This window comes from Eumetopias jubatus, unplaced genomic scaffold (genome assembly GCF_037043125.1).
Source record: "Eumetopias jubatus isolate StellerSeaLion01/CBP00866 unplaced genomic scaffold, mEumJub1_p1.0 scaffold_17, whole genome shotgun sequence".
NCBI classification, from domain to species: Eukaryota; Metazoa; Chordata; class Mammalia; order Carnivora; family Otariidae; genus Eumetopias; species Eumetopias jubatus.
Window position 1 is genome coordinate 3,446,105 of NW_028274823.1, and position 12,758 is coordinate 3,458,862.

A 12,758-nucleotide genomic window follows, 5' to 3' on the forward strand; every position below is an offset into this window, starting at 1 on the left:
GACTTGTTAATGACGTCCTTTCATCAGTCCGGGCGCCATCAGGCTGGGCTCTGCGTCCAGCCGCGCCACGCTGTCCAGGCCCTTGCCCTAGGCCTCACCCCCCACCCGCCCAGCACACACCCTATGGAGCCGACCGGCTGATGGAGGCCAGACACGCTCATCTGTCGGCAGCTGGAGCCACGGGGTCCAAGCTCTCTGCCCAGCTGCCCTCAGCCGCTTAGAGACACGTCGGGACCTGCAGTTTCTCCAGGCTCCGGGCCCGGCTTTCCACTGCCACCCCCTTTCTTCCAGACAGACAAACAGAAGGACAGACAGGGGCTGCATGGCAGAACTCCGTTTAAATCTCAACGTCTTTCAAACTGATAACAGGCAAAATTGATGTGGGCTTCAGCTTCCTAAACATGAACTCTCAATCAAATGCTAGTGAACAAAAAAGAAAAAAAACATGCATGGGCTGAGGGAGGCCAAACAAAGCGGAATCCCCACCGAGGGCCCCCCACTGCCCTCTCTCCATGACCCCACCGCCGGGACGGCAGCAAGAAAACACACCCAAACAACGCACTCGGATTCCCAAACACATCCTGGTGCTCGGACCACAGAGCAAGGCTCAGTTTCCTGGTCTCGTGGGGCAATCTTCTGAGTAAAATACTTTTTCCTGTGTGTCCCACATTAAGTCATTATCACTTCAGAGTCCTCCTATATGAGGCTTAAAACCGGAATCGCACTAAGATCTTTGGCAAGCTCTAAAGTGAACGATCTTCACGTTGATTCAGCTGTGACATCCTGCCTGCTCCCAGGGTGGCCGAGGCTTGAGCTGGCACTGCTGTCTGTGGTCTCAGCTGTGGGCGCCAGCCGCCTAGGTGGGGCACGCGGATGCTGAGCGGGAGGAGACATGGCCACCAGAGCCTGTCAGCCCCACCAGGGCCACCGCAGGGAGGACAAGTCCCCTGGAGACGGCACACAAACCCCACAGGGCTCCCGTGGGATTGAGCCACCATTTAGGTTTTTAAGCAACCTCTTTGTCAGAGTTTTATTCTCATATCACAATTTTAAAGGAAGTGAGTTCTGGGATAACGCTGTTGCTCACGAATGGGTTAAGAAACAAAAATGGTTTCAGTATAAACACACCTGCACTGGACAGGCCTGGCCACTCGAAAGAGGAGATTCTGGGTGAGCACACGGTGTGCAGGGAGACTTGGAAGAAAACGTGCACCCAAAAACATTCGGGAAGAAAGGACTTCCCTCTCTGGCAAATGACTGAGACACACATGGGTTGTTCTGTAAATGCATCTGCTGGGTAGGAACTAGAAGTCCCAGGTAGGTTACCTGAAAGGTGAGCCTCCTTGCCTCCTGAATGCGCCCTGCCCGCACCCCTTGTATCTAGAACTGCAAGAAGCCAATCCCATACCTCCTCCGGAGCCTTCTGCCACGGCCCCCCCTTCCCCCCGCCCCCCCCCCCCCCCCATCCAGCCCCTGCTCTTACAAGACACTGCGGTGTTTCTTCTTTGGGCGGACAGAAGGCAGACTGGTGCTGGTACTTGGTCCCTCGATGCAGCCACAGGATACGGAGGACGAGGGTGGGCTTCCCTGATGCTTCTGCTCCACGTGGGAAAAGGGACTGGAGAAGAACACAGCCACCCTTTGTAACCCTGGGCTCCTGCCTGGCCGAGGGCATCTGCATCATGGACGCATGGTTTTGCAAACACAAATACTGTCTCTGCATCTCTCATTACCTCGGTCTCTGGAAACGGGGGAGGACAGTGCACACCGGCCAAGCTGCTGTGCGGAGCCAGTGGTCCCGCGCGCGCGGGTCTCCGTGTCAGTGTTCAAAGCCCCCCGTGCTGCATGTTAGGGGAAACCAATCGGTGCGGGGGACCCGGGGCTGAGGCCGAAGAACACAGCTTTCTTGTCTCAACATTTCTTTTTATTTGGAAAATATTTTTGTATTTCTTTGTGCCTTTCCTTTTCCTCTTTATTTCCATGAATGGCGCTGCAACCCTGAGCAGCGGTGGCTCTAGGCGACCGGCACTGGCTTTTCATGTCGTCCTCTGCAGAGCTTGTCCTTGGAGTGGTACATGGCCGCGCCGGCTAGAGCCCGGCTGCTGCCTCTCTCAGCGGGAACCTCGGGGCATATATCAAGCCTGTTCTGACAGGGCCTAGGAAGCCCTGGGAAACAAACAGAGCACAGTTGTGTACTACCCAAACAGGCGGTGCTGGGCCACGCGGAGCCGCAGGGTCACCTCCCACTGCACGTGGCTGAGCCCCGCCGGGGGCTGGCCCCTTGCAGGCTGTGCGCGGGTGGCTGTCCCGCCCCGGGCCCTCCCTCGGAGCCCACCTGGGGATCTGGAGATGGCAGTGGGAGACACGTGGCATGTAAGGGACCTGTGCTTTCCCGGCCCAGGAGGTGGCCTGTGTGCCCAGCTTGCGGATGGCACGGGATATGTGGAGCGTCACCAGGGTCTGCTAGCAGTGTTGATGGCACCTCATGCTCCCTGGGACTGTCAAAGAGCCGCTCGGAGAGCTCCACCCTGTCCCCACTCTCAAATCCATCCTTAGACAGACAGTGGTGGCTGGGGGTCTCCCAACCACAGCCCTAGAGCACTGCTATGGTGCCCTCTATTGGAAAGCACTCAGACGAAATCCACACCCAGGCCCACAAGGAGAACCTGCCTTTGAGAACCAGTTTTCTGTTCTGCTCAGGGCAGAGCAGAACGGCAGGGCGTGATCATGTTTCTCGGTGACCGTCAGTTCCTGGAGAAAAGGGTTTTCCTTACGGGATTTACAACACAACCACCTCCTCAGCCCCCCAACGCAAAGTGTGCCCCAGATCCACACTCGTCTTCCCAACACATCAGAAACCCAGGAACGAGCCCCTCTGCTCTCCCATGGAGACGCCAAGAGACCGTGCTTACAGTTCTCGAAGCTTGCTGACAGGCTCGATGTAGCAATGCGGCTCAGGGGTCTGTCCAGAAGTCAGACCTCCACACAGGTCACTGTGGGAGCAGAACGGCATGCTCCAAGGCAGAAGCACGGAGAAGGAGCGAAATCAGAAGATAACGCATTAATGGTCATAGCACTTTATTTTTGAGGGGGAAAATGCACAATTTTGTTGTGATAAAAGGACATATTAAACTGCAAACTGGTGAGAAAAGCTAGAAGTCAGTTTACATTAGATACTTGTTCTTTTATAGGTGTTAACATGAAATACAAAACACACCCAAACTGTGCCCATCACAGGCTGTATGTCTGCCCCGGCGTTCAGCGACATGTACAAACCACCTAAGTTCCGCGGCTGTGGTTTCCATTGTCACAGGAACCCCTGGCAAAAACAGCTTTCTACTGCACAGCGGGGTGCGGTTTATTTTCTCCACAGATCGTAGGCTCTATTTTATTTATCCGCATGCATAGCTACGAGTTCCCCTTGTAGCTTTTCAGATAGAGTTAATTATAAAGCTAACATGACAACAGGATAATGAAGTGTCAGACCGACGTCTGTGGTGGATGCTGGAAATACTCTGGACTGCCCCCGGGGAAAGGAGCTGACCCACCTTCTTGTGTGACCTCTGACTTCCAGGCTCGGTCTTGGGGTGCCAGGGAGGAGAGGTCGGCAAGCCTCGTCACCTTCTGTTCCGGGCACACGAAGGTCAACGGTGTCGGGAGAGAGCCGGGGCCTGAGGCAAGACCCCCATAAAGGAGCCACTGCGACCAAACCCACCTCAAAGAGCTATTTGTTTTCCCAACTCGCTCTGGCGGGTGGTTCTTTTCTATTCGGCAGACGCAACGCAAAACGGACGCTTCCTGCACTAGCTTTTCTGGCGGTAAGAAAAGCAAAGCTGGAAAACCTCTGTGAGCACCATTTCCAGGTGGCCCCTCGCCTTCAGGGAAGGTGTGAGTGGAAAACACTGGCCGGCAGCCTCAAGGGCTGAGAGGACGGGGAGCCGGGGTGCGGGCCGGGGCGCCAGCTTCTCAGGGACACACGCGGCCGCGGACTGTGACAGGCCTGTGCGGGGGCCGGGGCGTGGTGCGCCTGCCTTTCGGGACAGTCGATGCCCTGGCCCGACAGACGTTGGAGACAGATGAGCAGGGTGAGGATACTAACTGTACGAACAAGGGCCGGTCTCCCGAACTCGCTCTGCTGTGAAATGTAAAAACGAGAGAGAACACACGCGCCACATCCCTCAGGACACGTCCAGCTCTTTTAATACAGCGGTGCCACCACATCGCCACTTCCAGCCTCACTCACACGCCGACTCCTGCACGTACGCAATCCCGGCCAGCCGGCTGGGGGCCGCCCTGCGCCCTGCGCCCAGTTGCAGCCGGATGGGCCCCTCCCCGGGAGAGGTTGGCTTTCCCGGCAGGCGGCCTTCATGGGCCAGCAGCCACTCCTTTGTGGCCAGTCCTCCAGAGTAGTTGCCCACGGCTCCGCTGCTGCAGACCACTCGGTGGCACGGGATGAGGATGGGCACCTGGAAAACAGTGAGCCAGCCGCCATCAGTCTGGGCGCCGGGCCAACGAGGTCTCTTGGCGTCATGAGCAAGGCCCCTGACCACCACTGACCTAGAGGGGCTCAGCCACGTGCAGGCCCCCAGTTGGCCGTCCCAGCCCTGCACGTCCCTTGGTCTCTGAGGGTCTCGGTCTGGCCCAAGGAGTGACACAATGTGCCAAGGAAATGTACGGCATATTCCAGAGAATCCCCTTATGCCAGGATCTGGGAGAAAACTGCCTTTGGTAAGAAATTGATAATGGATGCTTACCAAGTTCAAAATTACATTTCCAAGTTACGGGATGGGATGCAAAATTGTCAAACATCTCGAGAAGTGACAGGAACCTCAGGGAAGACCGCACTCAAACAAGGCATTGGCAAACGGGCTGCCGGCTGCTACAGTCCCCATGTTTTTGTAAATAAAGTTTTGTTGGAACACAGCCACATTATCTGTGGCTGCTTTGAGAGCCTAAACTATTTACCATCAGGCCCTTTATAGGAAAGGTTTGCTGACCCTGCTTCATGGGATGTCAGTCCCAGGATACCTCCTGGCAAGTCTGAGGAGCTCCTGTCCTCACTTGTTCTCACCTGAGTGGCCACTGCTGCGGCCACCCCACCTCTGGATACCACTCACCCCCCACCATCTCTCAGGACTCCAGACCCAGGGCCACCCTCGCCCTCACCCCTCCACCCACCTCAAATAGCCTCTCATCTCTGGAGATAAATCAGGTGGTTAGGTGCTCGCCTTAGCCAACAGAATGGCTTCACTAAAAGCAAGGTCACCTTACGAAGAAAACAAACCCAAACACAATCCTACAAAGAGAAGCCAACTGATGGTTAAAAGAACCCACTGCTGGGACCAGGGGCAGCCGTGCGTCACCAGGAAAGAGATGCAGGCGGGGCTCTGTGCACCTCAGGCCTCCACCAAACCCCACCAATCCAACTTGCTGGCAGCTCAGCAAGTTGCTGTCCAGGGGAAGCACGGGCCGGCCCGAAGCCCCAAAGGGGGAGGGCCCAAACTGCAGGCAGGTCTCCTTAGCGGACACTGAATGCCCCAAGGACAATAGGACCCTCCCCCAGCGCCCAGCAAGTTATTCTGCCCTTGCCTGGAGCTGCCACAGTGCAGACCTGTGGGTGTCTCATACTCCACATCTAAGACTGGATGCCCGGGCTTGCAGGTGCTGGATTCCAGTGGGGGTCATGGTCACATGGGTGGGACATGATTCCCACAGCCACGCACAGGCCAACAATCCCACCTAACACACTCCTGGGAGCCAAGCCTGCCAGGGGAGGAGACCTCTGCTCTCTCCAGAAGTGGGAGGCTCCTTTTCAGCAGCGGCCCCCAGGGGAATGCCTCGGTCTTCCTCCCATGGCCTGGGCTCTACAGACAGGCTCTCCAAGGACACCCATTGGCAGACCTGCTCAGTGTCTGTTCTCAGGATGGAGTCCACTGTGGAGAGTGGGCACCGTGAGCCTTGCCCTTGCTTTTGATTTCCGCATGGCAGGACACCTACTGTCAGGAGGGATGTGCCTGGCCTTGTCCACCCCCCATGGGGAGGAAGACGCACTGATCAGCCATCCTGGGAGGAAGAGATGAGAATGTCCAGCTAGGCACCCTGTGAGGTCCTGCAGGGGGGACCTGTCTGCCCCACAGCACAGATGTAGTCAGCAGGCTGGTACCAGCACAGGGGGGTCTAATTCCAGGCCAATGCCTGGGAAGCCCACCAGGGCCATATTACCTCTAGTTTAGCCTTTCTCCTACTAAAGCTAATACCCGGATGTCCTTTAGCCATTTCGTACCTGGCCCAGAACACAGGAGGAAAGGAGAGGGATGAAAGGTACAGAGGGAACAAGAGTGTGTCTCAGGTGGTGGAGCTCCCTCCGTGGGCAGCACCGCACAGCAGGGATGGCCCCACGCCTGGGCCACCAAACAGAAGGGTGCACGTGGTGTTCCCCCAGGGCTCTGGCAGATGAATGGTCATTTTGCTTAAAGATCCCAACAAGCAGTTACTTGGAACCTGAGGGACTTCCCGAGGATGGAAGGTACAGCGGGTTCTCAGCAGAGTTCAAGCCTCTGAGGAAAGGGTCTGCCCAGGAGTCCCGGGTAAATCAGCCTTCATTCCTAAGTGGCTCCATCTTGACTGGGCTGAAGGAGCACAGGGGGTCAGTCACCGAAGGCTCAGCATCATGCAGAGCACAGCTCCACAAGAACGGAACGGCCAGTGAGCACAACTGCAGGAGCAGGCCCAGCTCCGGAGACGGAGCTGGGGCAGGAAGAAGGGCACAGCTCCTCAGCAGACCCCACCCTGGGAAACAGGACTTACCAGGGACTACTTGTTGCCCGGCCCCCGTCCTGCCCCTCTGGGTGCACTCACACAAGGCTGCCGTGCCCCCAGGGTCCTGTGAAGAAAAGGGCCACTCCTGCAGGGGCTCAGAGGGCGAGGGCTTCTCGGTCTCCCTCGACTGGGTCCGCAGCTCAACAGAAAGAAGATCTGCATCACCTACCCCCAAGACTCACCAAAGACACGCCGTTTTCGTTACTAGAAACGGGGAACACAGCTTCTGTTTGTGTTAATTTTGTGGCAGATTCAGACTACTAAAATAACGAAAGCTGCCAAAATTTATTGGAGCCCTAAGGACATTTCAAAGGATCCGTACCCTCTTATACCCTCTCCTTTAATGCCCCATGCTGCATAAAATGTAATTTTTATCAATAACCAAGCAGCTCATGATATCACAGCTGCATTGAAATCTTCATGCTGTGAAATCTAATTCATCCAATACGTGAATCCATCACTTACACAGACCCTTTCTCAAATGCTATAAAACTTCCAAACCCATAGATTTGTCTCCAACAAAAATAACACGAAGGGGCCTTTCAATCAATAACGGAATCCCTCTGATTCTGGAGCTGGCTGAATATTTTTTTCCAACTTCGCCTTTGTTCTTGTGGTAGTAGCCCACAAGGGAAAGAGCTTGTTTTCACTCGCGGCCTCATCAATACCTAAATCCTGGTGAGCAAGTGACACGGAGAAGCTGTAATCAATAGTTCCCTGTGCGTTTTTTTCTTCTGGTCAAATGGTTCAGCCCCACTGACAGCCCTGACACTTAGAACATGATGCTAAATCTTTATCAACAGCCATCTGGGTGACTGGCAGAACAAGACTCGGGGGGTCATTAACGCTCATGGCAATCTGTGAATAAACTAACTCCTCAGGAATGCGTTTGTTTAGAAAAAAGTGGGGAAACTCTCTGTGCAATGTATCGATTGCCTTTGAACTGCATTTAGCACATTCCGTCTGAGGAGGAGGGAAGGGTGCTTTTGTGGGGGGCGCCCATGAGGCATCTTCCTTCTGATCTACCAGGAAACGGACCCTCCTCCGTGGTGGGTGGGAGCGCACACCTTCCGGAAGGCTGCCAAACTGGCTCACCTGGGCGCTATAGCTAGTTCTTTGTGGAAAAGTTGGAAAAATCATGTGCTGAGGATGGGACCAGACCCCCACACAGCGACAGCCATCCCTTCCTCTGGTGGGGAAGAGAACCCCATGCCCACGGCAAATGCTGTAATGCGAAGCAGCACGTGCTCGTGTTCATTGCAAGCCACCTAAGGAATTAATGCACAACCAGCTTCGTGGTGCTTTGCCACATTCCAAACTCATTTTTCACTCTCCTTCCTGAAATGCACAATTGCTCTATTCAGCCCGAACAGAGAGAGATTATCCACGAGTGCGTCTCCATGATGCTTGGTCGGCGCTGGAGCGCGGCGGTGGGCTGTGCGGCCGGGCCTCCTGTGGCCAGCGCCAAGGAAAGGGGGCACCCATGTGGGACGGCCACGTCAGTTGTGTTCCAGGCCCTGGCCAGGGCCCCTTTCTCCCCCAGATTCCTGGGTTGCCTCTTGGATGCTCCGTGGTCCATACCAAGGAGGTGTTGAATCAACCTTAAGGGAGCCCTTGGGGGCCTGCGGGGCTCCCTGGGAGGCCGAGCTGAAGCTCGGGAGGCACCTGCAGCTACCAGGGCCTCTGCCACCACCTCAGGCCGGGGGTCCGGACAAGTCCTGTGCAGCGCCCAGCGACAGAGACCCCCGGACGGGCCCCAAGGGCTCGCCTCCAGCCTGGTGGCTGCGGGCACAGGAGGGCGCCGGGAAGCGGGGCTGGGAGCCTGCCTGGTCCTCCCGCCTGGTGTCCTCACAGCCCTTCTCCACTTGGGTACGAGACAGGGACGTCAATATGTGGACTTTACGGACATTAGAGTTTTAAGCCCTGTGAGATCCGATTTTATAAATTTCCGTGACTGGGGCCATATTTGAACAGAGACATTCATAGAGATTAATAGCAGGAGGAGAGAGTCGTGCTGGTTGCCGAACAATAAATGCTTCTGAATATTGCCACGAGCGTGATCGCTGAACAGTGACGGCGTCTCCGCAGCACAGAGTGAGGAACTGCTGTCAGCATGCGAGGCAGGGGATGGGCCACCGCCGTCCGTGCGCCCCCGGCAGCGCATGTTTGCAGAGTGCCAGACAGGAGGAAGGTGTGCACCCGTGGGGGGCAGGGGGCACCGGCGGGACCCGAATCTCACCTCTGGGAGCGAACAGAGTGACCCACTCTCCACAAAGGGCATGAGGAGTAGACACTTGGCCTGAAGGAGGGACGAAGACCTGGGACCGAGGGAGAATTTGCCCCAGACACGGCGACTGCGGGACGCGGATGGCCAGGCCGAACCCCATCAGCCACGAGCGTGCTTCTCACAGGCGTGACATGCAGCCACGTCCCGCAGCGTCCCAGCTTTCATTCTATCAGGCGAAGGTGCTCAACACCTGGGAGAAGATGGGGGCCCTCCCAAGGAACGCAGCGGTTCACACCTCAGCGGGAAACGTAAAAAAATCACTCTAGAATCTGATTCAGAATCACGCCGTATGCACGGCAAGCCCTGTGCCCTTAGCGTGTGGAGGGGACTACTTGGAGGACATGGCGGGCGACACTGTGCTGCAAACACAACCACTGCGAAACAGAACAGTGGCCGGGCTCACGAGCCACCGTCACCGAGGACTCGGGGCGCAGAGAGGCATGGGGAGGGCAGGACCGGTTGTCCGCATCACACACTGCTCCCGACCGTCTGGGATATCGATACGGCAGAGAACTCTCCAGATTAGACGGACAAGACAGTGCGATCCACTACGAACCTGCCGGGGTCGCTTCTTAGACAAAAACAAGGCAGTCTTGTAAACGCTGGGGCTCTGCCCTCAGGCAGCTGGGACCAAGCAGCATCTGGCCGGGGGGCACGATCGCTGCCTCTCCCCAGTGAACAGGGATGAAAACATACAGCAAAGCTACAGCAATTTTCAAAAAAGTGAGGTCTATCTGATCTAGTAATTTCCTATCCCAGGATGTGATGGTCCTATTTCCTCCTCCTGACAGGATGGCAGGCTTCTATCACATCAGAGACTCTCCCACGGCTCCAGGGGAAATCGTTACTGAGGCGCTATCAGGCCCCGGCTGGGCACTGGCGGACCTAACGACAAAAGGAATATTCTGGGTCTCACTCGGTTGTGCAGGGTCCCCCAGTGAACCTGGCTGCTCTGTGGACGGGGGCACCATGCCATGGCCTCTTCCCCCACTCACGTGGACGTGCTTTCTGAGAAAGGACGGCCTGCCGTCCAGGCGTAGGTGTGGCCTCTGTCCTCCTGGGGACAACAGGCGTGCGGCCACCCCACACAGGCCCATCCTCTGGAGAGTCAGGCTTTGCCTTGAGTGAATCTCCCTTTCAGCAAAATCCGACCACAGATGCACAGGAGGGACAAGGACACAAAAGGGCTTGGAGATGGAGCCATCCCCCGGGGAAGACATGCCCAAATGTGGTGAATCACTCCTGTTCCCAAGGTGCAGGCCCTGGTGTCAGATCTCCAGGCTCCCTAAGGGTCAGGCACCCCGGGATGTGTCTTCTAGAACGACGCTCCACATCGTCAGCCTGTCTGTTTTGTTTCCGGCTGTAGGCCTGGCCCCTAGACGAGTGTCTGGCACCTGCGAGGCAGCCCATACACCCAGTTACTGGACGAATGAACATCCACTCGACACTTTCTCCAGGCTTTGTCCTCCTTGGTACTGCCTCCGACAAGGGGCTCCTGTGGTTCCAACATGCATGGCGGGGGGTGCTTTTGTGTGAAAACTTCCTGATCACCCTCACCAAAGATGGGGGGCAGGGGCACAGACCTACTAGTGCCCCCCATGCCTCTTTAGTTGGGGGGGGCCATCACAAGCCCTTCCTCTCCTCCCCACCCAGCGTGGCTCTGGCTGCCTGGGGGACACGCTTACCTCACGCGGCCCCTGAACGCAGGGCCAAGGCCCACCCACCACTGTGGCCAAGCTGACATCATGCTGACGGCAACTTACGGGATTGCTCCTCATCGCTCCACCCACTGCCCGCGCTGCTCTGGGGTTGCCTGCCAGGGCTGCGAGTTGCTGGTAAGAAACCGTGTCTCCAAATTTCACAGCCTCCAGCAGCTTCCACAACACCTGTGCGGTGAATGAATCTGAAGGGCAGAACACAGAATGACGTTATGTGGACAAAGGGCTCCCACAGGTCTGATGTAAAGAGCTGCCAGTCCCGAAACAGAAAACACGTCACATAAACAGAGGTGTTACCCTCAATTAAAGCACAGCCTTCACGCACGGTCCCATCGGCATGTCCCCGGCACCACGCGGGCTGGCCCCTTAGCAGGCACCCCACAGCTGTGCACCCAGACCTGCAACTTCCTCCCATCTTCCCCCGGTTCCATGTGGGATCATGCGATGCTCTCTCTTCCAGGACCTGTGTGGGCCAGTTCATAAGCAGCTCAATTACTAAGCACAGAAGGCCCTGCCTGCCTACTGACTTCAGAACCTTTTACGCCACTGGTTAATGTCCAACTTCAGCTGGGACACAGAAGGGACAAGAAGCCCCGGGTGGGGCTCTGACTTTATGCCAGCTGCCCACATCCAGCAGCGATCAGGCTCAGAATGCCAAACACCATGGTTCACGGGGCTGGCGGTGACCTTGGCTACAGGCATCTGTAATGAACAGGGCAGCAAAAATAAAATAACTTTATTCCCATTTTAATTGACTAACCACATCAAATTGCATTTGCTCTTCATCCCACTGCAGGAATGAACAGGTGAACGCACGAGGACGTTCTCTCCCTCAGCCTCCAGGTCTTAGAGCAGCTTCCCAGGCTGTGAAGGAGGCTGGTGTGAATCGATACCTATTGTCTTTCCAACGGGAACACAGGGTCCAGGAGCACTGGACAGGGAGCGGCATCCCCCATGGTGGGGGCACCCGAGCTCTCCGGGGGCGGGAGTTCTCGGCGACGACAACAAAGGGAAGGCTTCCATGAGCAGCGGCGGCGGTTGCCGGAGTGCGTCCGTAATGGCACTAATTACACTCGGTGCCAAGCCGGCAAAGTGCGATTTTGCTCTTAAAGGAAACACACCCTTACATGCGTGTTAAATAATAAAAATCACTTCTTAACTGAACGGAATGATAATCACTTCACTGGAAAAAAAAATCTGTTTAGTCTTTATTATAACATTAAGCAAATTAAACATCAGCATAATCCAGGTGATACTAGAACAGGGTCATCAAAGAAATTAACTTTGTTGTTCATTAATTTACATGGATTAGTAGAGGGCAAAAAGATAGCAAATGTGCTCTAGTTTTTTATGATATAATTTCAAACTGTACACCATTTGTGGCAGGAGGGTGACTTTGGGGTTAATCAGACTGATTTGTCCTTTTAATTGCTTTCTATTCAAAGAAAATTCATTAGATAATGTTCTCTTCAAAATTCATGAATCAATTTAACTGAAGAAACCACATTAACAGCTTTGGGTTCATTAGCACATGCAGTTGTGTTACTGGCTGATGGCTTGGAGGGTTTCCTTAGGCAAACACACTCTGTTTATCGTGATTTCTTCAGAACAGGTTTTTGAAATCAAACTGTTCATCATTATCATTGTTGCTGTTGTTATGCCTTACTTAAAAACAAACAAACAAAAACACACACACACACACACACACACACACAAAACAAAAAGAATAAAAAAAGAGAAGGCTGGCCAGAGGCCTGGTGATGACGTGGGGAGGAAGCGATTTTGGGGCGTCGTTCTTAGACAAGCAGGCAGGAAGGAGACCATGCCCGAGGCAGAGGCCCGTTGCCTGCCTTCCTGGGAGAGCGCGAAGTCGTGGTGTTTGTTCTCTGGGATGCTGCCAGGATTTCCGGAGAAGAGCCTGGAACTTTACCAGA

At 55.3% G+C, this 12,758-nt stretch overlaps 1 protein-coding gene across 2 annotated transcripts in view; it reads right to left on the reverse strand.

Annotated features, from left to right (window-relative positions):
- Nucleotides 1-3,061: 3,061 nt before the first annotated feature.
- The window catches only part of MGMT (O-6-methylguanine-DNA methyltransferase), a 292,226-nt gene continuing 282,529 nt past the window's right edge, over nt 3,062-12,758 (reverse strand). For both annotated transcript variants that reach the window (XM_028120023.2, XM_028120024.2), the window contains 2 exons: nt 10,870-11,009; nt 3,062-4,466 (listed from right to left, as the gene is read on the reverse strand). In XM_028120023.2, the coding sequence (XP_027975824.1) occupies nt 4,236-4,466; nt 10,870-11,009 (371 nt within the window). In that variant the 3' untranslated portion in view covers nt 3,062-4,235. The remainder of the gene's footprint in view (nt 4,467-10,869; nt 11,010-12,758) is intronic.